Genomic DNA, 24,613 nt, shown 5'->3' with positions numbered 1-24,613 from the left:
TAATCTATCTTGTTTGACAAACACCTCTTTAAAGCCTTCATTTCAGTTCCCACCACAAATAAAATACGCATTGCAGAGCTTATAGAGGCAGGTACAACTTGTTGTGAACTTCCAAAATAAATCTAAGCTCAAAGATTCTGATTGCATTTCCAACAATGGTCTGCGCCTGGAGATTTAAGGGGGTGAACATTTTCCCTGCCACCAATGAATCACAATCTAGCAGTGGTGTGCAGGAGACACATGAAAGAGGTCTTGAAGATGAATACTTTATTAACACAAAATAAACATATGAGTAGAGTGCAAAAATTTGGTAGAAGTGTTATGATTACGGAGACCTTGTTTTAATTTGTGTGACCGACCTTTAAATTCTTGAACCAATTACTCAATATCATTTAAGTGGTGTTTTCTTCTAAGCTAATGAGTCACAACTTCAGGTCACACCCACTCAGGTCACTTTAGGTCTGTCTTAACACAAACAGATTAATTCAGCATCCACTATGCCAAGTTGGCATTGATTAATCAGTGCAGTCATTATTTATGTAAAAGTAACTAATGGAACTTGTGCACACATCTGCCATGTCCACAAGTGGATGGTGCTACTTAATGTTTGGCACACACTCTGCAGCCCTCAAGAATGAAATAAATCAAGTGATGGGGGAAGTATTATAATGCTGCATAAGTTCATATCAAACTTTGCAACCATGTTCACATTAAAAAAGTTACACCAGAAAAACATTTACAAATTGAGATAATTAAATTTGTTCTGTTTACTCATTTAGGACAAATTTGCCCCATCTACCCTTCCACATGATAGCCAAAAGTGTGCAAACAATGATAATGTGTTTGCTCTCTACATCAGACATAAGAATAATGCCATTCTGCACGGGCTGTGTTACACTAATGCAATACTAGGAAGCAACCTCATGCCCAACAGCAACGTGAAGCCAGGCTACCTATAGGAACATCAAATAGAATAACATTGACAAGCGAGATGTCAGAAAAACGAGAAGAAATATGACTGATTTGGGCAACAAATATACCTGCGCTGATCGTGCAATGGTTCCAGCTGAACAGCCTCAAGAACAACTGAGATAAATCCGAGGTACTCTTCTTCGGCTGTCCATCTGATCCAGATTGGCAGGAATGGTGGCCGACTAACATGTTCCCTCCAGCGGGCTCGTCCCAGCTAGCAAAGAACTTGGGGATCAAGATTGACAATGGTCTGACGTTAAGATCTCAGATCCTTGGTCTTACGGGAACATGTTTTGGCCTCCTCAGGATGCTCTGTACGTTCCTCCCTCTGCTTTCAGAGGATCATAGGAAGACGACGGTGCAGGCCTTAATAGGTTCAAGATTGGACTATTCCAACGTCCTATATCTCGGCCTGCCGGAATATCTCCCGCAACGGCTGCAGGTGGTCCAGAACTCGGCCGCACGGGCCATTTTCGGTCTGTATAGGCGAGCCAGAATTTCTGGTCTTTTGCAGTCGCTCCATTGGCTGCCTATCCGGAAGCGGATAGTTTTTAAGGCCTTGACTTTGGCCCATAAGGTTCTCCACGCCTCGGGAGCAAAATATCTCCAGAAGAGGCTTGCCTTTTACCATCCGGCCAGATCTCTGACGTCTGAATCATTGTTCCTTGCGGTGGTCCCACGAGTAAAAAGGGCTCGTATTGGAGGTCGCTCTTTTAAGCTGTTGGCGCCACCGCTTTGGAGCACTTTGCCCCTAGCATTGCGCAGTACCTCTAACTTGCTGAACTTCAGGAAGGGCCTTAAAACTTGGGTTTTTGCCCTTTAGGTCGCTCTCTTTTCTTTCTGCCTGGTCAGTTTTATTTTACTGTGTTGGGTTTCTCTCTGTTACAGGTTAGTCAATAAAAGCGCCGGGACACTCTATGGAGTAGCCGTGAGCTATAAAAGACCATATTAACATAACATAACATACTGCTTGCTGATTCAATGTTCTCGCCCATGCTCCGCGAAGCATCCACAGTGGATCTTATAAATTGCATTTATTAGTTAGGAAGTTTTTTGAGCATTGACTTTGTGATAGACCACTTCGGTAAGGGTGGTAGAATACCGTACTTATTGGCGGGGGTGGGACTTTTTCAGGAAGTTAGAATTGAGCAAGGTGGTACGATTGCTTCACTGATCCAATATCCATTATTCACTCCCACTGTCATGGCAGATACTCAGTCCTACTGCAATTTGAAGAGCTATGTTTTCAGGAGCATCTGAGCTCTGAGAGGACCATATGAGGAAAAGTTGATGGCTAATTGCTCGGGCTCTTGTGGTACCATGGACCGTTGCTCTAATCCGCATTGTGCCTGACAGGTTTTTTTTTTATCATGGGATTCTGAACTCTTCCAAGAACTAATGGAGTGATTTCAGGGCTGGCTGGCTGCTTGTGATCAAGTCTGCACAAGTTCAATTGTATTACCCAAGTCTCATGAACTCTTTTCAATCAATCAGGTCGTACTTGTATAGTGCTGCTCATCACCCAAGAAGGTATCCAGGTTCTGTGCTGCAGGTTTGTTCTTTATAGAAATTTTTAGGTCTCGCGACCTATCAATGCGCGCAAGCGCATTGAGTGGAGCGAGAATTCAAGTGCTCAAAATCCTCGTCAAACCAAGGGCTTCTTGGTGCGGTTTTCTTTAAGTTCACGTGAATCACGTGACCAAACAAGCACGCGCATCAGCCTCCCTCCTAATCCGGCTTCCCTCTGGCCATTTGCCACACTCCTTGCCTCTGCCGCAAAGGACTCTTCCCCCCGTCGACACCCCCTACAGTCTCACCGTGAGCTCCTCGCTCACATTCCCGCCCCCCCCCCCCCCACCAGGCTCTCCCGCCCCCATCCGGCTTCCCTCCGGCCATTTGCCACACTCCTTGCCTCTGCCGCAAAGGACTCCTCCCCCCGGCACTCTCCAAAACAGCTTTGTTTGCTCTTCTTTTCGCTTGTATTTTGGGCCGGATGAACTGAATTGAAAAATAAATTGTCCTAAGCACTTCCGAAAGCAGCCTGGCACTAGAGATTTATTTTAACTGGTGCCTCTTCACTTGTTAGTTAGTTAGTTATTTAGTGTTTTATAGAGCGCGAACCAGACCCGTGAGGGTATCAGAGCGCTTTACAGTAGTATCAGGTGGGGTACAGAACAAAGGGGGGAGGAGAGTCCAGGGATAAGGGAACAAATAGAAGCAGTATATGGTAAAACAAACAGTCATAATATTCAACTACTATAAGCGATAGGAGCAACGATGCAATAAACTAGAAAAGCAGTCTCACCCCCAGAAGGATTGTTCAAAGTGCAGGGTGGGTAACATAGGGGAAGACAGCAAATGAATAGCGCAGGTGATGATAGGTAAAGTCAGGTTGAGGGGGTGAATGTAGCGTGAGCTTTAGGAGAGGAATTTGCCCATTAGGAAAGATTTGGTCTCCTTTTTGAAGTGGGCTAGAACGGTATACTTCTAATGGCGGGTGGGAGTGAGTTCCATATTCTTGGGGCGCCTCAGAGAAGGCCCGATTGTATGTTCTTTTTTTCTTGAAGCGTGCGGGTTGGAGCAAAAGGGCTCTGGCGGACCGGGAGTTTCTGATAATACACGTTTCTGTGCGAGAAAAGCAGGGGACTTGGAATAGAGAGCCTTGTGGGTGATGCAAGCTAGTTTGAATTGGATTCTGGCCTCAAGAGGAAGCCAGTTCAGAGCTTTAAGGTGGGGCGAGATGTGGTCAAACTTCTTAGAGCCAGTTAGGAGTCTGGCGGCGGCGTTGAGGCAGGCTTTCGAGGGTGCCAGAGAGATCTTGGGTAGGCCTGCGAGAGTGGAGCAAGTATATTCTAGTCGAGAGATGACTAAGGCCTGGATAGCCGATTTTAGATCAGGAGGGTCGAGGGAAGGTTTCAAGTTTCGTAGGTAGTTCAGGTGAAATCTGGTGGTTTTGGCCATCGCATTGATATGGCCCTGCATGTTTAGGTTGCCGTCTAAGGTAATTCCCAGGGACTTAGCAAGTCCACAATGGTAGGAGAGCAGTTTAGAGATGTGATAGTCTTGGTCCAAATTTGGATGTCTGTATTTGCATTAGGTGGCGAGATTAAGAGGAACTCAGTTTTTTGGGCGTTGAGTTTAAGCTGGTTGGATGTGAGCCAGCGAACAGTAAGTATCAAGGCCTCATTCAGGGAACGGATATCCTCTGGAGAAAAGATGTTGGTGTAGAGCTGTGTGTCGTCGGCATACATGTGGTAGGAGATATTGTCAGTGCGCAGGACCTCTGAGAGTGGTTCGAGGTACAGATTGAAAAGGGCAGGGATAAGGTTGATCCTTGGGGGACTCCAACTGTGATCGGAGAGGAGGCGGATAGGTTGCCGTTGATCAGGACTCTCTGCGAGCGGTTCTGGAGGAAGGATCGGAACCAAGCCAGAACGGTGCCATCCAGGCCCATCCTAAGTTTGAGGCGATTCAGGAGAATTTCGTGGTTAACCGTGTCAAAAGCCGAGGATAGGTCAAGGAGGATCAAGAGACAGGGGCATCATCAACAATGTGGAGGAGTGTGGTTTCCGTGCTGTGCCCCGGTCTGAAACCAGATTGCAAGTCATCTAGAAGGTGGAAGTTGGAGATGTGTTGGCTTAACTGTTGCTGTACACATTTTTTCAGCACTTTAGCTAGGAGAGGGATGTTAGAGATAGGTCTGTAATTGTCAGGAGAGGCAGGATCTAAGGTGGGGTTTTTTAGGATGGGGACCACCTGGCCGGCTTTGAGAGAGTCAGGAATTGATCCCTGTAGGAGAGAGGAGTTGATTATAGTCGTCCAAGAAGGGATGATAGCCTGAGAAACAGAGGCAAGGCGGCATTCAGTCACTCATAATGCATTCCCTCTGTCAGACATCCTTGTGCTCGCGCGTCCATCTGTTAACCCAGTGACTCACCCATACACAATTCCACATACATACACATTTGCTTCTAAAGTCATAAGCCAGACTCATTGGCTTAGTCAGTGCTTCTTGTAGTGTTCAAATTGCAAGGCATTTTTTTTCTCTGGATGACATTATATACTTTTTGCTATTAGCAATAATCAAGGCTCCCCACCTCTCATTTGTCGTCTCACTAAGTTTGCCTTCAGGTCTGCGCCATGGATAATTGATACTAAAGCAGCAAGTTTATTTACGCTTGTTTGCAGTTCATTCTGAGTTGTGCTTTTGGCTAAATAATTATGCCAACCATTGAATTGCACTTATACAGTTACATTTATGCACTGTGTGAGTATTTATTATGAAAGAGACAAAATTAGCATTATAATCGGATGCTCCCACATGATTGTGCAGTGAAGGTGAAGGGTGACAGCGCTGACACAGATGTGCGCAGTTCTATATACAAAGCATATGTACAAAACTAGGAGCTGATGTAAATGCAAACTTTCAATGCACGACTCAAACAGTGCGTATTCATGTAATTTGTCAGTCCACTATTGTGGTTGTCTGACCCTGTACTCTTAGTTTGAGTCATGCTGTGAAAGTTTGCATATACATCAGATACGCTCTGTTAAAACTGTTCAATGAATTAAATAGCTTCAGATTATTAAAGTGTGTGTATGTATTTGTGTAAAAAAAGCAACCTGTAACGTTGACCACTTTTTAAATGTGAAGGGATTTGAAATTGGATGATACAAATTACGTTGGTTTCCTTAGCTTGAGTTGCGGGACCAGAGCAAGTACAGCTAAGAATCTAGTATGGGCTACTGGTCTCCTAAATTGAAGCGCTGGTACATGCGGACAAAAAGAGCATGAAATGGGAGAAGAAAAAACTGTGATATTTTAAAATCTGGCAAACACATTGTCTCAAGAAAAACAATTTTTGGAAATCTCAAGCCTTCTCATTAAAATAGTGATTTTTGTTTGAATTAAATAAAGCATTGAATAACTTGGATATTTGTTTGATGTATACTAGGTTCTTTATTTTTGTGTATTGTTTTAAGGTTCAAACGATAGGAATTGTTTGGCCAGGGTTCCTAGCTTTCAGTAGGAACGCTGTTCTAAAATATATATATATGTCATTTTTCTGTTAACCCCTTGCGTGCTGCACACATTTTCGCACTGTGCGGGAGAGTTAAATAGTGGGTGGGATTCGGACAGCCCCCAGACGTCCTCTGCCCACGCCCACCGAGACTCAAGACGGCCGGGGGGTTTCCGAAGCATGCAAGGGGTTAAAAGTTACAATTGTGTAATAATTATAAAACCAGCCTTTATACAATCTGGCTTAGAATCCATTTTAGCCTAATCAAAAACAAGCACTGGCGTTGCCAATAGGTTTTGCATTTGGAAAGTTGGAGCTATTGCTTTTGTAAATGACATTTTATATTTATATATTGTTATTGACAATGCCAATAACGATATATAAATATAAAATGGTGGAGTGGTGTGGCTCACTGGTTAGAGGCGGCAGACCCGTAAGCAGAGGACGGCCCGGGACCAGGGTTCGATTCCCGACGCGGCAGGGTCGTGGACCAGGGTCAGCGGGCTCGATAATTCTCGCCTCGGTGCCTACTCCAGTCAGGGACCACACTCGGCAACTCTGGGCATTAGCTTGCCTCATCTTCACAACGGCCCCCCAGACTGCCGGGGATGCTTGGTCGCACCTTAGAGATACCCATTAGGGACCATCTCTCAGGGTGAGCCAGGACGGGTTCCCCAGCGGTCGAAGCGCGGAGATACTCCTCCGGGAGTCGATTCTAGCGCTATATAAACCCGAAATTAAGTTAAATTAAATTTACAAAACCAATAGCTCCAACTTTCCTACTGCGAGACCTATTGGCAACGCCAGTGCTTGTTTAGATTATGCTGCTGCAGAAACTAAGCCATTACTAAATGTAAGAACAGCAATTTAATGAATTCCAAAAACTGAATTGCTTTCTTTTAGGTCTCGCCCTGGAATTCGCATCCGAAGGATGCGTCCAGGGCGGAGACTTATAGTCGTCTGACACGGGGGAATGAGGGACACAAAACTGTGACGAGCTTTGGATTGAGCTGCGTGCACGCGCGTCAACATTCACGCATGCGCACATCACAGCCACACGCATACACAGCACTCACGCATGCGCACATACACACGCATACACAGGCACACCCCCGTCACCTACACGCATACACAGAGACCCCTCCACACACACCAGCCCCTCTCCTCTCGGCTCCACACACACGCACACGCATTTACACTTACACAGACACGCAGGCACCCAGACAGGCAACCCCCCCCCCCCGTCACACACACGCATACACACAGACTCCAGGACACATACACATACACACACACATGCACGCTCACACACATACACAGTCCGCCGCCGCGCGCGCGCATACAGATGCCCCCCCCCCCCCCCCCAACAAGGCGAAGCCCCACTCACCGGCATCCTCAGTGCAGCGGCTCCCACCGGCAGCAAGACTCTTCCTCCCTCCTTCGGCGCCGGGGCGCAGGGTAGGCTCCTGCCTGCTCCGGTGCTCCAAACAATCGCGGCTCTTCCGTGGGAGGCGGGGTAGGCTCCCGCCCTCCTACTTCCGGTTGTCCCGCCCGGCCTGCCTGACTTCCTGGTCGCAGGCCAGGGGCTGAGCAACCGTAGTGGCGAAGCGAACCTGCCCTGTGAGGCGGCCTGATTGCTGTGGCGGAGCCGGAATCGCGGCGCGACAGACCGAGCCCGGGCCTCATTCAGGTGCGGAGAGAGGCGTCCGCGAAGTAGCAGCAGCTCCGGACTGAATTCCGGCCGCCTTTACCAAGATGGCGGCCGTTTGAGTGAGGTTCCGGACCACAGACGCGGAGACCGAGGGAGAAGCGGAACGGGTCCCACCCGCGAGGCACTTCGCTTGGTGGAGGTGCTACCCGGGAGCGGAGAGCGGGGGGATCCCTTCACCTCCCCCCCCCGCACCCCTCCCCCTCCAACGACGAAAACCGCGGGCGCTTGGATCGGCGGAGCTGGTCCGTTCCCGCAGGCGAGATTGGACGCCTACAACGGAGGTGAGCCCAGGAGTCCAAAGCGGAGGAAGGGACCGCTTGGGGGGAGGCCTTGCGCCAGTGGCCTACCGGTCCGGTGCATACCCCCGAATTCCCATTAGTGCCACCCGCATCGACGGAGGTGCCCTCTCCCCACCCCCCATACACACATTCCCGCCTGTGGAACGGCCGGTGGGGAGGACACACGAGACACGGGGGCAGGCGACAGACTACGGGAGGCACCAGCAGCGGAGGCTGACCCCGCCAGGGACGACACTAGCAAGGAATCGGGGCCACGCAGGGAAGGGAGAGCAGAACGATCACGAGAGCGGCAGGGGGTGAGACTCCGGACATTGCCCCCCCTCCCCCTACGTGACAAGGCACACAGCCGAACGGGGAAGAAGGCCCTGAAGCAGCAGTGGGGATACTAGGAACTGGAAGAAGAGATAGTGCCCCCCCCCCCCACCCCCCCCCCTGCACCAGGGGTCATTGTGAGAGGACAAGCGCTACACGGGAGAGGGCCGGACCATATTCACGAACCGGGCGGAAGGAGAAGGGATGAGATAGCCACCTCAGCCAACCCTGACCTCAAGGGCCACACGGAGATAGACCACTTGCAAACGCACAACACGCCCCTGCTGGCAGAGACCCGCCTGGGATAGCTCCAAGGGACGGGCTTCGGAGCGACTGAAGACTGAGCACAGGGAAGAAAGACACCTGGATACGACGAGGGGGGTGGCAGGATCGCCCCACCCGGAACCCTGAGGTGGGTGCAGAACCAGACAAGCCCGATACTGTGCGTGCAGAGTGACAGTGAGTGCGGAGTGACAGTGAGTGCAGAGTGACAGTGAGTGCAGAGTGACAGTGAGTGCAGAGTGCGTGCAGAGTGACAGTGAGTGCAGAGTGACAGTGCGTGCAGAGTGACAGTGCGTGCAGAGTGACAGTGCGTGCAGAGTGACAGTGAGTGCAGAGTGACAGTGAGTGCAGAGTGACAGTGAGTGCAGAGTGACAGTGAGTGCAGAGTGACAGTGAGTGCAGAGTGCGTGCAGAAACAGTGAGTGCAGAGTGCGTGCAGAGTGACAGTGCGTGCAGAGTGACAGTGCGTGCAGAGTGACAGTGCGTGCAGAGTGACAGTGCGTGCAGAGTGACAGTGCGTGCAGAGTGACAGTGCGTGCAGAGTGACAGTGCGTGCAGAGTGACAGTGAGTGCAGAGTGCGTGCAGAGTGACAGTGAGTGCAGAGTGCGTGCAGAGTGACAGTGAGTGCAGAATGAGTGCAGTGACAGTGAGTGCAGAGTGAGTGCAGAGTGACAGTGAGTGCAGAGTGACAGTGAGTGCAGAGTGACAGTGAGTGCAGAGTGACAGTGAGTGCAGAGTGACAGTGAGTGCAGAGTGACAGTGAGTGCAGAGTGACAGTGAGTGCAGAGTGCGTGCAGAAACAGTGAGTGCAGAGTGCGTGCAGAGTGACAGTGCGTGCAGAGTGACAGTGCGTGCAGAGTGACAGTGCGTGCAGAGTGACAGTGCGTGCAGAGTGCGTGCAGAGTGACAGTGCGTGCAGAGTGACAGTGAGTGCAGAGTGCGTGCAGAGTGACAGTGAGTGCAGAGTGCGTGCAGAGTGACAGTGAGTGCAGAATGAGTGCAGTGACAGTGAGTGCAGAATGAGTGCAGAGTGACAGTGAGTGCAGAGTGACAGTGAGTGCAGAGTGACAGTGAGTGCAGAGTGACAGTGAGTGCAGAGTGCGTGCAGAGTGACAGTGAGTGCAGAATGAGTGCAGAGTGACAGTGAGTGCAGAGTGACAGTGAGTGCAGAGTGACAGTGAGTGCAGAGTGACAGTGAGTGCAGAGTGACAGTGAGTGCAGAGTGACAGTGAGTGCAGAGTGACAGTGAGTGCAGAGTGACAGTGAGTACAGTCACTCAGCACCACCACATTATCACTCAGAACCACCACAGCATCACTCAGAACCACCACAGCACCACCACAGCATCACTCAGCACCACCACAGCACCACCATAGCACCACTCAGCACCACCACTGCATCACTCAGCATCACCACAGCCCCATTCAGCACCACCACAGCATCACTCAGCACCACCACAGCACAAATATGTTCTCTCAATGTTTCAAGCTTTATTACAAATGTCACAAAAAGATGTTAATATTTCACTTCTGTTCTTGGATTTTGTTACAATAAAATACACTGAACATAATCTTCACAAAAGTTATTTACAAAAGTTTAAGCTATTGCCATTATAAATTACAATCACTTTTATTAAGTATTAAAAAAAATTAAAAGCCATTGTTATTTGTAATATCAATACATCTAAGTCACGTAAATACAAATGTTGCATGACAAATGCTATAGGTGTCACATTTGCGAAAGTTATAACTATTGGCATTGTAAATGACAAAGCTATTAATTTAGCTATTTTCAAAACCAACACATAAATGAACATGTGGTGAATTTCCATTAAAATATTTGACTTTTTTACTAAGATAGTATTATACTGTTTTATGCAAACAAAATTTAGATACTGCATATATAACTTTAATAAAACATATTTTATATGAAGCTTTTTATGTAAAAAAAAAACTATAGCATAAAGCAAAAAACAATTGCCATTTACAATGCTAATAGCTCAAACTTAAATAATGCGAGACCTATTGCATTGCAAATGCTTGTTTGCTTTTGGTCTTAACTGGAAAAATGTAGTGCAGACAAGCTCCCCCATAACTAGCTGTCCCTTTGTCATGCCCTAACATAACAGTTTCTTAACTTTCAGCACTGTAAACTTGGGTTACAAAAAAATAATCATACCACGTAAAGTGCTGCTATCTAAAAAGCTGACATTGGCAGAAGGTGTCACACATGATATTGGGCAGTTTGGCAGCAATGATGTCAACTGTTCAAACTCGCAATACCAACGCAATCTTATTCATTCAAAACATACTCCAGGAATGGTCAAATACATTTGCAAAGTAACATATTCATAACTAATTTTACATCTTGTAGTCGGTACCCTTGACAACAGAGGTTCAATCTAGAGTCAGTCCTTGTAGTATATTAGGATACTATATTTGAAGCATGCACGTAGACATATGTTTCTAACAAATGTCTTCAATTGGATAAAACAGCAAAGCTGAAGGGAGGAAATGATAAATTAACACAAAAAATGATAAAATATCATGTACTCAATCGAGTTAAATATTACAGAATTTGGAGCATTTTTAACAGCGCGCATTCCATCACAACGTATTTGGCAATGTTTACGGATTGTAGAACATCATTAATCAAAGCAACATTGGTGTTGTATGTGGCCAAAAAAGTTTGTAGCCATGATACAATAGTTAATACACAGTCTTAGAGTTATCAAAAAGGTGCAAAACAGGTGACAATATGCCCTTATGAAACTTTTGATGGCATCACAAGTAAATGCAATTTACTACTTTGCAAAAAGAAAACCCAACTAAGTGAACTTCTTTAAAAAAAAATCACAGAAATAAAACACAAAAAACATCTTGACAATAAAAATAGCAAACAAAATGTGGACTCGTTTGGAAAAAAAGAAAATGTCATTTTGCTGGGCTTGGAGGCATTTCCACAATTCACGATATAGCAATAAGGTAATTAGAAAGGGTCCCCGTGATCAGAGAAGCTTCATCAAAAGCTTAAATAAATGTCAAATAATAGAACACTGATTCATGTGATGACAAAAGTGGTGTGCATTTAAAAGAAGCAGTTCTAGATCACCAGGAAAGATGTCAAATGACAATTCACCATGATACCATTGCAGGAAGTGCCAGCAATGTATTTAAAAAAAACAAACGTAAGTGCCAGCTCAATAAAATAGCAAGAACGTTATTAAATCAGATAAGAGATTACTTTAGTTACCACTCAACAGCACAGCCATTATCATAGGCCGTATACAATCACTGTATATCAAAGACCTACTTAAAAACCAAATGTATAGGCTCAAAAGTCGAATAATAAAAATATATCTCCAAATACTAAAAGGTATAGCAAGACATTTCCTGGTATATGCTACAATTCGCAAGCATGATAGGCGCAAGCCCAGATGCAACGAGTATGTTTACAAGAAAAAATTCCAAATGACTGGGCAGCCCCAGCCCTATATCATCCCAGGCACAGCATCAAGTGCCAAGGTACAACCTTTGAGTGAAAGACAAAAACAACACAATTACACTAACGTTTGCTTGAAGCGACTGATACAATAGATTCACAAATACTTCCATACTTATCAACTCTGTTTCGAATCATCTGTACCATTAATAACTTCCCCTTTCTGCAGTTTTCTTTAGCGCGAATTATACTCGAAGGGGTTAGAGCGCTTTACATGACCATAAATTGCATTACACAGTGTCACATTCATTTTCTTAAAACACGGAGAGATTATGTGATTTGATCGGAATCACAGGATGTTAGGCCGACCGAAAATGGAAACAGATCCCCCAGTTCCCAAATGAGCAGCTCTGGCCGCCGTGCCACGTCGTCTCACAGTTTGACTACTGGATGAAATAAAAACAAAGTTTATACATATTGTAGACAGTGCGGCTTCTTACAGCAGCAGCTGAAAAACAACCCCGATACTATCTCATTCCAGTCACACTGCACTTACTAGCTGGACATGTACCTGTTCCAACAGGTGGTTTGACCACAGAAAGTAGTTGCGCTCTAGTCTCTGCACCTGTGATCTGCGCAGGATAGGAGTGTGTGGGGGACTGGCGACACATCAAGGGTCACTCCTAACCTCAACGAGGCTAGTAACCTAACAATACCTAGTATCGCAATTTTGGCAGGGATCACATTAGTTCTAGCGTAACACTATAGCAGTACCTCCCCCCTCTCCCTGTCACCCCGTTAACTGTACTTACCTATCAGATACTGCTCTTTAAAGCGTCTTCTAGTTTCCTCCAGCATCCGCCCCTTGTCCTATGAGGACAAAACAAAAGAGAGAACTTTAAATACGCTGACAATACGGCACCTAACAGCTCACGTCGCCGAATTACTGAAACTCACATCTGCCATATCGTCTTTCTCTGTGGGCATCTCCGAAGCCGGAGCGTGACTACTTTGTAACAGGACAAGCGGCCAGTATGAGACAAGAAAATAGACCTCGAGGAAGGACTAGGCAGATAAATCCTTCTCAATGAAAGAATGTCACAAACAAGGTTGGATGGGAGATAAACGGCTACTCCCACAAACAGGTTGGTACAATAGCCGCCCATCTTGAAAAGGCGTCAGACATGTTAGAGGTGGCTCAAACACTCAGACGGATAAATATTGTGAGCTTTAAAATTTGATTGAAAAAGACTGCACACATTTTCGAAAGATTTGTATGCGTTTGAACAAAATTGCTGAAGCGAATCGTTCATAGATTAAAAGTAAAAAAAGTCAACGTTTTGGGTTAGCGGCATAAATAGTCAAGCATCTATTGAAAGTTTAGGGTTGGTACAACAAGTTTGCAGGTCAATGTGTACAGCTGGTTGTGCTACCCACTCTCATACATTTAATTTAAAGATGGTTCTTGAGTTTATATTTCTAGCGGACGTTCAAATCGGTATATGATTAGCGCTAGTCTTGAACGGTAAGTGTGCCTGACCAGGATACAGTTTTTGGTCTCCAGGACGTGCGACATGATGGGGTAAGTCGGATATTGAGCATACTGATTGTATCCTACGGTTACCTGGGATCACGAATAACTTGAATAGGGCGAGATGCCAAACCATCCCGAAGCCACGGAACTGCTGAGCAACTGTCTCCCGAAATGCTTTGCTGGACAGTGGCAGACATGTCAGAGCCAGGCATTTTTGACTTTCCCAGGTTAATCGTTTATGCGAGTTGGTTCATATTGATAAAATAATTAATATTTTACATGATTGCTAAATGGCAAAAGTCAGCGTAGTTTGTGCTTCATTGGATATTGTTTAACGACGCTGCGCGAAGAGCAAAAGCTTCAGGAAGTGCGTTAGCGTCAGCACAAGCAGGATAATGCCACCCATGGAAGCTGCAGGATCACCGGCGGCCTCTCCCCGGGAAACTTTCATTTGAATGGTAAAGCCGTTATGCAAGAAAAGTTAATTGAGCAGTTTAAATCAGTGTATCATATGTATGCCAATAGGCCCGATTCAGGGGGGAAACTCGAGAGTAAGTAAACACTGGTTTAATTTGAGCTGTCTCCCGCCTGAAATTGATTCTTTTTCAATAGAAGTCAAAGGAGCAAATACATTCCCCTGATTTTTTTTCTCAGAATCTCCATCTTTCCTGATTTAAAATATGGACACGGGATTCACTTAATTAGTTTCCATTGACAGTTGATGTTCCATTTCCACAACACAGGTCAACTGACTTGCTTTCTATTACTCGTTTATCACTGAATGTTTGTATCCATTATTACTGTTCTAATGAGGTAGATATGCCATTAATCCTACGTACGTAGTCTTTGTTGTCTCCCTTATTAGTTTTGAGATCATCCCAACATCAGGATTGACAAAAGAACAGGAAATAAAGGTGAACTCTGCCCACCCCATTGAGTGTTATAAGAGTGTAAGTTCCCCAAAATCCTTCCTGATTTTTTTGGTCGAACCTGCAGGTAGTGCACATGCGTTGTTGCTCGGCGACCTAATGTATTTAAACAAACATTTGCAATGCAATAGCTCTGGCATTTTTAAACTTAGAGCTATTGGCTTTGAAAATAATGAATTTTTCCTTTTGTTTTTTAATTTGCAGAGGAGTTATTACATTTGCATAGCACTATCGCCAATGGTATAAAAAGCAAAAGTAAAAAACATTGTTATTTTCAATGCCAACAGCTATAACTTTAATAAATGCAAGACCTATTGCATTGGAAATGTAATTGGTCTCACATTTGTTGGAGTTGGAATTATTGGCATTATAAATGCCAATGTTTTTAGGTCTCAATCTACAGCATTGCTTTAGCAATGCTTATTTGTCGAGATTATAGTAAGCAGTCCAAAAAGTCTACCTAGCTGCGGATCGCGTACAGTTCATGTGAGCCAGGCACATGAACATCAAATACCATCGGCCTCGGCATCAGACTTCAAAGGAATGCGCTCCCCCACCTCAGACTTCAAAGGAGTCCGCTACTCCACCCCGCCACGCATGCTTTCTACTTTTCTGCCTTCCCTGCTTGTATAACTACCGCCCTCCGCTCCAGGCTATGTATTACCTTTACTCTCTCTTTCTTTTACATCTTTACACAGCCTGGGCGAAATTTTAAATATGTTGGTGAAATTCGAGATATTTCCGTTACGTGAAATTTCACTTTCCATGATTTCTTGTAACATTTTTTGAGTAAGCGGTCAACTTGTATATAAAAAAAAAGAAGTCTCACGAGATACTAGCAGGAGAATGATTCGCACTGAAAGTATGTTGCTGGGGGACATGTTTTCTCAACGATAAATGTTGCATTTTTCTGCCACATCAGCAAAGGGAGCTGTTCCTTTCATGCACCAGGGCCAATGGCATCCTTCTACACCACTTCTTCGGAGAGAGCGATTTTACTCTCTGGGTCTATCCCGAGTCTTTCTTCTTGTGTCATTGTCTTCCTTGGCAGTCTCTCCTTTCTCTCCACTCTGGATTGCATGATCTCTTTTGAACCCTCTCGTTTTTTCACTTAATAGTATTTATTGCTATTCAAAAGCAAGCTTGGAGTTTTATCACGTGGCTGAATGGTGCAAAGTTTACCTACCTCACAAGGATGAGAGGCTGGGAGGCGCACTCGGGTTCAAACCTTCGACCTTCAGAATGCACGTGTATGTCTGCCATTTATTTGGTGCGTTAGTGTAAATATGTATTTGCGCCTTGTCCGGTCTCTTTTACCGCCTCTCTCTCGCTGTTGCCCTTCTTTGCCGCTCTTTTCTCTCCATCTGTCCTCCCCTCTTTCCCTCTCTAGCTGTCTCACTTGCATTGGTTCTCACTGCCAAGACGCATCTCTCTCATTCCTTTTCGCCTCTCTCTTGATGTTTGTTTTTGCCCTCTCACTCCCCCTGCCTCATTGATAATCCGCGCAGTCCATTGTTATCTCTCTGCACTGTCCCTCCCTGGTTTGCTCTGTCCGCGTCTGTCTGTCACTCTCTGCTCAAGTCACTTGTTGCTATTCCTCTGCAGAAGCCCCGTATCTCCCCCTCTATCGGTCCCAGTTTCTCTTCCTCTCTTTATCTCGCTGTTGTCTCTCTAGCTCTCCACTTCATGCCCAACCCGTTATCGCCCGACTTTGTCCTGCCAACTCTCTGGGGAGTGGGGATGCCCCCCGCCTCTCTAGTCTAGTGTCCCTTCATTCCTAAATCTCTGCCCTACCCTAAGTCCTTCTCCGTTCCCCCCTCACTTGCTTTCTCAATTATTCTTTACTCTTCTTTCCCCCTTTCTTGCTCTCCCTATCTCCTCCAAGCCCCTCCCCCGCAGACTCTCTGTTCGGGCAGTTTCTTGCTCTCTTTCATCTCTCCATCATCCTCTCTTTTCTGCTGTTTGTAGCTCAACCTTAGGCTACGACCTGGCTGCTATGTTATCAGATGTTTGTGTAGCGCCCATTCCACCTACAGTTGTCAAGGCGCTGGGGCTTGTTTTTGCGCTCATGTATGGGCGTGACATAACGACGTTTTAAAAAAATGACGTTAGGCTGGGAATACAATCTGTAAGTAAAATATCGATGTCCATGGAGACGCTTTCCCTGTTTTATTTTAGGTCTCCGCTACGACCCTCGAAGAGTATCTGCGCTTGCTGCTGACAAATGAGGCGACACACTACTTTAGTACACTGCGCCCACACACTACTTTAGGCCACACACACTGCACCCACACACTACTTTAGGCCACACACACTGCGCCCACACACTACTTTAGGCCACACACACTGCACCCACACACTACTTTAGGCCACACACACTGTGCCCGCGCACTACTTTAGCGATACAAAAGGGGATGATGGACGGAGCGTTTGAGCAAATCAAACACTCACCCTCAGTCAACTGATCTGGGTTTAATCCATCACCATTCTTTAGCTCACTCAGCCACCCCAGTTCAGAAATGGCCATATGCAAATCAGTCTGGCCCTGTGCCTCATGGTAACAGTCCAGCCCGAACTGCCAAGCCATGTCTTCCCTGGACCGGAAACAAGCTTCCGAGGACCGGTTTCTGACATTCCAGCCGTCTTCAGCCCGGCTTGCTTGAATCCAGTGGCAAAGTGAGCAAGGGACTCACGTCTGAGCATACCCTGCCACACTTATGGCGGCCAAAAGCGGTACAAAAGGGGGTGGTGATGGACGGAGCATCTGAATCAATCAAACACTCACACCCAGACAAAAGATCTGGGTTTAATCCATCACCGTTCTTTAGCCCCCTCTGCCACCCCAGTTCAGACATGGCTATATGCAAATCAGTCTGACCCTGTGCCTCATGGAAACAGTCCAGCCCTAGCTGCCAAGCCATGTCTTCCCTGGACCGGAAACAAGCTTCCGAGGACCGGTTTCTGACATTCCAGCCGTCTTCAGCCCGGCTTGCTTGAATCCAGTGGCAAAGTGAGCAAGGGACTCACGTCTGAGCATACCCTGCCACACTTATGGCGGCCAAAAGCGGTACAAAAGGGGGTGATTTGCATATAGCCATTTCTGAACTGGGGTGGCAGAGTGGGCTAAAGAACGGTGATGGATTAAACCCAGATCTTTTGACTGGGTGTGAGTGTTTGATTGATTCAGATGCTCCGTCCATCACCACCCCCTTTTGTACCGCTCATTGGTAAAGTCCAGCCCGAACTACCAAGCCAGTTCCTCCCTGGTACTGTAAACAAGCATCCTAGGACCGGTTTTGGGGATTCACCCCTCTTCAGCCAGGATAGCTTGATTCCAGTGGCATGGAGAGCATGGGACCCACGCCTGGGCATACCTGTCCCAGTCAGGGTGACAAATGCAAAAACACCAGTTGATGGACAGAATGCAGAACAATGTCATACATTCACCTCAGTTCAGAGATCTGGGCCTAAATCCATCGTTTTTTTGCTCACCATGCCATTCAACTTTGATCTCAGCCATATGCAAATCAATCTTGACTGTGCCTCATGGGAACAGTCCAGCCCAAACTGCCAAGCCAGGTCCTCCCTGGGCTGGAAACAAGCATCCTAGGACCAGTTTCGGGGTTTCACCTCTCTTCAACCAGGATAGCTTGATTCTAGTGGCATGGAGAGCAATTGTGTGTCTTTTGCCCTAAGTGCGCCAGGTATGCCCAGACGTGGATCCTGGGCTCACTGTACCACTGGAATCAAGCTATCCTGGCTGAAGAGGAGGGAAACCCTGAAACCGGTCCTAGGATGCTTGTTTGCGGTCCAGGAAAGACGTGGCTTGGCTGGACTGTCTAAACTGGGGTGGCATGGTGAGCAAAAGAATGATGGATTTAACCCAGATCACTTGACTGGAGGTGAATGTTTTGATTTGTTCTGCATTCCGTCCATCAATTGTGTGTCTTTTGATCAACTTTACTAAGGCACAATATCATGGTGTGTAGATGCGCTCTCTTTAGAAGCCAGGCTAGCAATCTTCCAGGCCTTTCTCCCACTTCTGTATCCCAACTGGATCTTTCCAAACATATAGCTATGCATTCAAGCCCTTCCCTGTCTAACTTTCCTCTAAACTAATGTTTGTTTTTTTTGAGTCCTTCCTAAGCTATTGAATTCCTTTGTTGGGGCTTGCTGCTCAAACCTGTCCCTGGAGCTGGAAAGTGTGCAGCAGTGAGGTTTAGAGCCACTACGGAAACCACGAAAAAAACCACCCAACCCCTTAATGTCTGAAAAATGCAGTGTGTTTAGGAAGCTTTTAACTGTATAGAGAGTAGGAAATGAAAATCTACCAGCAAGTCTGCCCAGAAGAGGGGCTGCAGTACAGAAGATTAAATGAGCATGAAAATGAGTTCAACAAGCAGAGGCTTGGCAGACACAAATGGAGAAGGGGCTTCCGCCTACTGTCCATGCTCCCTGTTGTGTCCGCGCAACTTTTCATGTAGTAAGTAGGAGCTGCAGAATTCCCGGCTGCGCTGACCCCTCCACCGCAGGGGCTCCATGTGTGTCCAGCCACCAGATAGCCAATCGGCCCAACAGCAGGCGCAAAGGTTCTGTGACACCACAGCTCAAAACCGTTCAGGGAGAGTCTCTGTTAGACTCATTCAGGGGTCTCGTCCCAAGGTGGGGTGGTCATGCAGTAGATTTTGCGAAAGGGATGAATTCCGCACTAGACAACATGGGCCCAGTAAAAGAAAGAAGCATAAAAATCCAAAAGCCATCTTAACCCTGGTACGATGAGACTCTTAGAGTCTCCAGAAAGGGTTGTTGAAAGACAAGAGTGCAAATGGTGCAAAGATTACGATCCACTTTCTGATTCGTTACAATACCCCCAGTGCCAGTCAGTGTGACGAAAACCCGTATTACAAGATGGCTGGAGCAGTGTCCCTCAGGGGTGGGCTGGGGTAGCTTTCTAGGCAATTGCTGGCTTTCTGGTAACTATGGACCTGAATTTACAAGACATGCACACACTGGTTCTGGTAATCCAGGGCTCGAAGACACTGGATCACAACTTGAGAAAGGAGCTGCTGGGGCTGCGAGTAACTGCTGCACATGGCCCCCACCCTCCTGCTGCACCGGATGAGCAGCATAGGCTCTGTCCAGCTCACACTCTACTCTGGAATTCATCTCACCACACAACGGATTAGTACAAAGTCCCTTAGCCATTAAAGACCTGCTCCAAGCAGTTGATAAATGGATGTGGATTTAGGCCTGTTATTTTCTTCAAAATCGGAAAACCCATGCAATTGGATCCCGTATTCGTGGGTCTACATGTTCTTGCTTATTCTGGTGAAAATCATTCATAAGATCCATATTTTGGCGTGGGCATACTGGCCAGACTTAGTGATATCAATCCCCTGCATCAAAATTGAAGACCTTCGTATTAATGACCTATCAGGCACATGCATCAATATTGCATTTTGTGATTCCTTAATTGCGAAAAATAAGGAATCGCAATTAAGGAATTGCAAAATGCAATGCATCAAGAAATTGCTAAAAAAATGTGATATCTTAATATTCCTTAATTGCGACTCGCAATTTGAGAGTCGCAATTAAGGAATACCCCCCCATTCATTCCTATGGGCCTAGAGGCCCTTAGGAATGAATGGGAAGACATTCTCAATTTGCCATTCGCAATTAGCGAATCGCACATTGAGAATGCGATTTCAAGGGTGCAGGGGTTTTCAAAGGACACCATGTTGCACCCCTGAAATCAATCTGTGCACATATGTTTTGCACACTCATGCCCTTAGGGCATGTGTGTGCAAAACATGAAACTTTGAAAAATGCACAAAAGTGCATTTTTCAAAGTTTTTGCAAATTACCATGAGGTTCAACCTCATGGTAATTTGCTCCCCCTAATTGCGAAATCGCAATTTTTCAAAGTTTCATGCATTGCCATTAAGGAATCGCAAAATGCGATTCCTTAAATGCAATCGCAATTTGAGAATTCGCAAATATTTGCGAATTCTCAAATTGCCAGGGCCTTCACCTTTCATGCATTCCAAAAGCAGATTTTGCGATCGCAAACAGACGATTTTTGCGATTCGCACCGTTTGCGATCGCAAAATCCTTTGATGCATGTACCTGTAAGAATTTAATTCATAGCTTCCTGTACAGTACTGTTTTCAGGAAGATCATTGTTGGTGCGGGAAGCTAAAGTCCAGAATTCTCTACTTGAAATAACACAAGTCTGATGATTACCTCCTCTAAAGGGCGTAAAAACCTCCCTTATTCCAAAGTAGCAGGAAACTCACTCTAGCAAGAATCCTGCCATCTCCCTTCCCTCTTGTAGTTCATGATCTTGCTCAGCTCCAAGTCGACCTCATTTGATCGCTAGCAGCACAATATTGCGTGTGATATATCACATGACAAAAATATCTCTTGGACTACCAAAACATTTTCAAGGTACATATGTGCAGTGAAGGACAGTGAATATCTATTTGCCTTCACAATGTAATGGTAGGCAATAAGTGGATGCAACATTTTTTTAGGTCTATTTTGTTGACCTCGATTAAATGATATAGAATCTTCACTGGTTGAGCATGTACTAGTGTAACATAACATAATATTAACATCATTGTATGTATGTAAGCAAATACCCAGCAGGCAGACACTCAACTGATACTGACGTTTCTGCTGTTGGAGTGAATGAATCCCTCTGTAGTTAAGAGGAACGACCAGACAAAAAATGCTCAAAACGTAACATTGTTTGCGTTAATTGTATCCTGTTATTTATTTCTGCATCTCTTTTCCTTTTAAGGTTGGCTATGGTCTTACTACTCAAGAGAATATGTGGTGCCGAGTTCGCATGGCAAAGATATGACGAATTCTGGTTGAGTGCATGCAGAGACCACAAGCATCATGTTTGCTGGTGAAGAGCAAGATCACCTCTTGTCCTACAATGGGGAGATCCTTGTATTCCAGCTCTCGAGATCCAAGGCTGCAGAGAGTGGTGCTTATAAGACAATGTCCACACTACATTTTAAGAGACTGGCATTCGATCCCGGCACGGGCCACTTTTCAAAGAAAGGCTCCGGCCAATATGGCTTTAAAGGAGTGAACTTGCAAATTATCTGTTGCAGGTGTGCAGTGGATTCCAGGACAGGGATGGTTCTCCCCTGTGTTTTAATACACAAAAGGCAAAAGAAAAGCGGTGGTACTAAATATGTTTTATTGCTTCTTCACACTCCTGATAACTTAGAATGCTGTTTAAAATTTCAGTTGGACTACGAAATTGCAGACGACGTACAGCTGTGTGACGGACCAACAGTGTTGTGGAGGCGACAGAGTAGTCTATGCTACATATCACCCCAAACCAAAACAGTGTTGAACGCTCTGGTCGAGTTCCCCTCTGTTAAATGGGCAGGCGAGTCTGTGGACGAGGGCCTTGTTGTAGTAGGAGTGAAAAGTGTGCATTTGCCTGTTGATGGGGATGGACCGAGCCTCTCGGTGTCTGATGGAGTCATTTGGGGAAGCGAGTTCATCGGCTATGCTTTGGAGAAGCAGAAATTGGTGACTACTGGTGGTCTTCTGCCTCACGGATACAGTTGTGTGTTAGCTTGCATGCATGTCTTTGTGGCTGAAGACCACAATGGACGACCGAGGACAAACGTGGTGGCTGCAACTAGCAAGAAGCAGTTACTTTGGTTCCAGGATGGGGTCCCTATGGACACCTGCCAGCTTCCATTTGAAGAGCCCTCTCGAATTCAACTTGCTTCAACTGGCAACGGCGACATGGTCTTTGTTGTGTTTTTTAATCCCTCTGAGGCCTGTGCGGTGTGGAAGGACAGCTTTCAGGTACAGTTTCAATACTAATCGCGTCAATGTTCTTTTTTTTTTTTTTTTTTTTTAAGACTGAGCTCGTAATTTAGTATTTGATTATCAAATTACTTTCTACATGGGTCTATATTATTTCTGCACTCTCCTTTCCTTGATAGATTCAGCTCTATTAAATAGAGCTAGTTTTCTTTTGTGGCTTTGTGTGCCTTTGCATTTTGTATAGAATTCGGTGCATCCCAATCCCAGATAGAATATTGTAAATGTGCACTGCAAAATAGAATTTAGTAATTTCATTCTTTGTAGAAAATTACCATCATTTAGCTCTAATTTAAAAAAAAACCATAAACATACTGAAGTGGTTTATTCCAATGTTTTAAATATGTAATAAAGAATACTGATTCTCACCAAACTGGTCAGGGACAGTGATAGCGGACAGGTCTGTTAAATTGTAGATCTAAGAGGTGAGATGTAATATAATTTAGAGACTTTCTACTTCTGGCTGCTCCCTTCTTTGACCTGTGCAAGTGTAGCTCTACCTTTGGGTTTGCATGAGCATGAAGATCAATTTAATATTTTCTTTTTACACCCCTTCTCAGCACAAAAACTGCCTTTCCCAAAAACAGATACAGAAAAAAACAGCTGAACGGAATTACACCAAATTTGGGAGAAAGTTAGAACTTTACTTGAAAAGCATGCTTTGGGGAACAGGTTGGGCATAAATAGATAAAAAAAGTTAGGCATGTATGGACGGTGGATCACGTGGTAGCCCTACAAAACCAAAAAAATGAGGGCCTTCTGATTGGCCAAAGGAGCTTTTTCTCTGTCAGCCATTTAAGTACCAATCGATCTGGTTGGCTGGCTGCAACTGTGAAGAGCATGTAGTGGCCGCCATTGCAGAACGTGTCCGGAAACACTTTGTGAAAAAGTGCGTAAGGGGCAGGTTTGGAAACCCCGACTCACAGGTATGTGTGGGAACTAGGGACCCAGAGGGATTTCCGAAAGATTAAAAAAGATTCAGGCCCGGTTACCACGGTACTCCAGATGGACCAAGCACGGCCCGCCCTTGAGGTACTGTGGTACTCCTGCAGAAGCTCCTAAAAAGCTTCCATCCCAAGATACCCTGGTACCATGGGGAGGAAGCTTGCATGTACGGTCCTGCAGTGCCAGATTTTTTTTTTCTTCAGAAGAGACAAGAAAATGGGGTTTGGGTGCTTTCGGGGTTTGCATGGAGGCACTACGGACAACCCCCTCTCTCTTGAACATGGCCAAAGGCCATATACAGTGGGCAGGGTTGGCTGGCCGCAGCAGGGTTGGGCACAGTTCCTGGCCTTGGGGTCAGTCCTCTGCTTAGCTCGTCCAAAGACTATGCACTGCAGGAGCAGTAGCTGTAGGTTGCCCGGGGGGGTTGGGTGTATGCTCAAGTTTGAACATTACCATAAAACACCCTAAATTCTCTGGAAAAAAGTTATAGTTAGGTGTTTAATTTGATAAACTCTAACATTTAAAAGCCCCACAAAACTGAAATTCACAAGTTCTAGTTTACTGAGCTAACTATAACCTGTGCCACAGCAATGAGCTGCTCATGACCTTACATTTTACATCACTCGTGACATTAAATGGCATCATTGATAACATCACAACTGACATCATAGATGACATCACTTATGACATCATCCAATAATTGTGAGAGTGTACTATAGGGTTAGTGAACTTGAAGTAAAATAAACATGTTTATTGATATTTAATTAAAAACATTCAATCACTACATCCTTAAAGTGTCAATGCTGTCAACAAACTACACCTGTGTACAGTTTTCGATCACCAATCAAGAGATCATGAACATAACTTTAATCCTTGTATTTTTCAGTTACAATGAAATATATATATATATATATATATATATATATATATATATATATATATATATATATATATATAGATTTAGTCACTGAAAAAGGTAAAGGTTAAAAGGACGCTCTAGCCCAGTAGGCGGTCTAGCACGACTCTCCCAATTACTTTGACTGAGGAGTCCAAGAGAGATATCGGTCAATAGCATTTGGGATTGTGCATGTTTCCTTTTTTTAAAACAGGCACTATAACAGATGAACACCAGGACTTTGGCACTCCCTCGCTGCAAACTGAATTAAAAACAACAGTGAATACCGGGGACCAGAATAATCCCAGTGGGATTCCATCTGGGCCCGGAGCCTTCTTACCTTTACTATTGTCAATTGCTTTCCGGACTTCCCCTTCATTAAAAAAGAGATTTTAACATGTTAAATTCAGCTGT

The 24,613-nt window shown here is 45.5% G+C and overlaps 2 protein-coding genes across 2 annotated transcripts in view; one reads left to right on the top strand and one right to left on the bottom strand.

The window, feature by feature from the left end:
• The window catches only part of MOSPD2 (motile sperm domain containing 2), a 501,534-nt gene extending 488,435 nt beyond the window's left edge, over positions 1-13,099 (bottom strand). Inside the window, exons 1-2 of the mRNA XM_086934358.1 lie at positions 12,997-13,099; positions 12,852-12,909 (exon numbers count right to left, since the gene is read on the bottom strand). Coding sequence (XP_086790484.1) covers positions 12,852-12,909; positions 12,997-13,026 — 88 coding nt within the window. The 5' untranslated portion in view covers positions 13,027-13,099. The remainder of the gene's footprint in view (positions 1-12,851; positions 12,910-12,996) is intronic.
• Positions 13,100-13,687: 588 nt separating this feature from the next.
• FANCB (FA complementation group B) overlaps positions 13,688-24,613 on the top strand; it is a 429,090-nt gene continuing 418,164 nt past the window's right edge. Inside the window, exons 1-2 of the mRNA XM_086934356.1 lie at positions 13,688-14,031; positions 21,305-22,341. Coding sequence (XP_086790482.1) covers positions 21,406-22,341 — 936 coding nt within the window. The 5' untranslated portion in view covers positions 13,688-14,031; positions 21,305-21,405. The remainder of the gene's footprint in view (positions 14,032-21,304; positions 22,342-24,613) is intronic.

Source organism: Lissotriton vulgaris, chromosome 8 (genome assembly GCF_964263255.1).
Source record: "Lissotriton vulgaris chromosome 8, aLisVul1.2, whole genome shotgun sequence".
Lineage (NCBI taxonomy): Eukaryota > Metazoa > Chordata > Amphibia > Caudata > Salamandridae > Lissotriton > Lissotriton vulgaris.
This window is presented reverse-complemented; position numbering and strand designations above follow the sequence as displayed.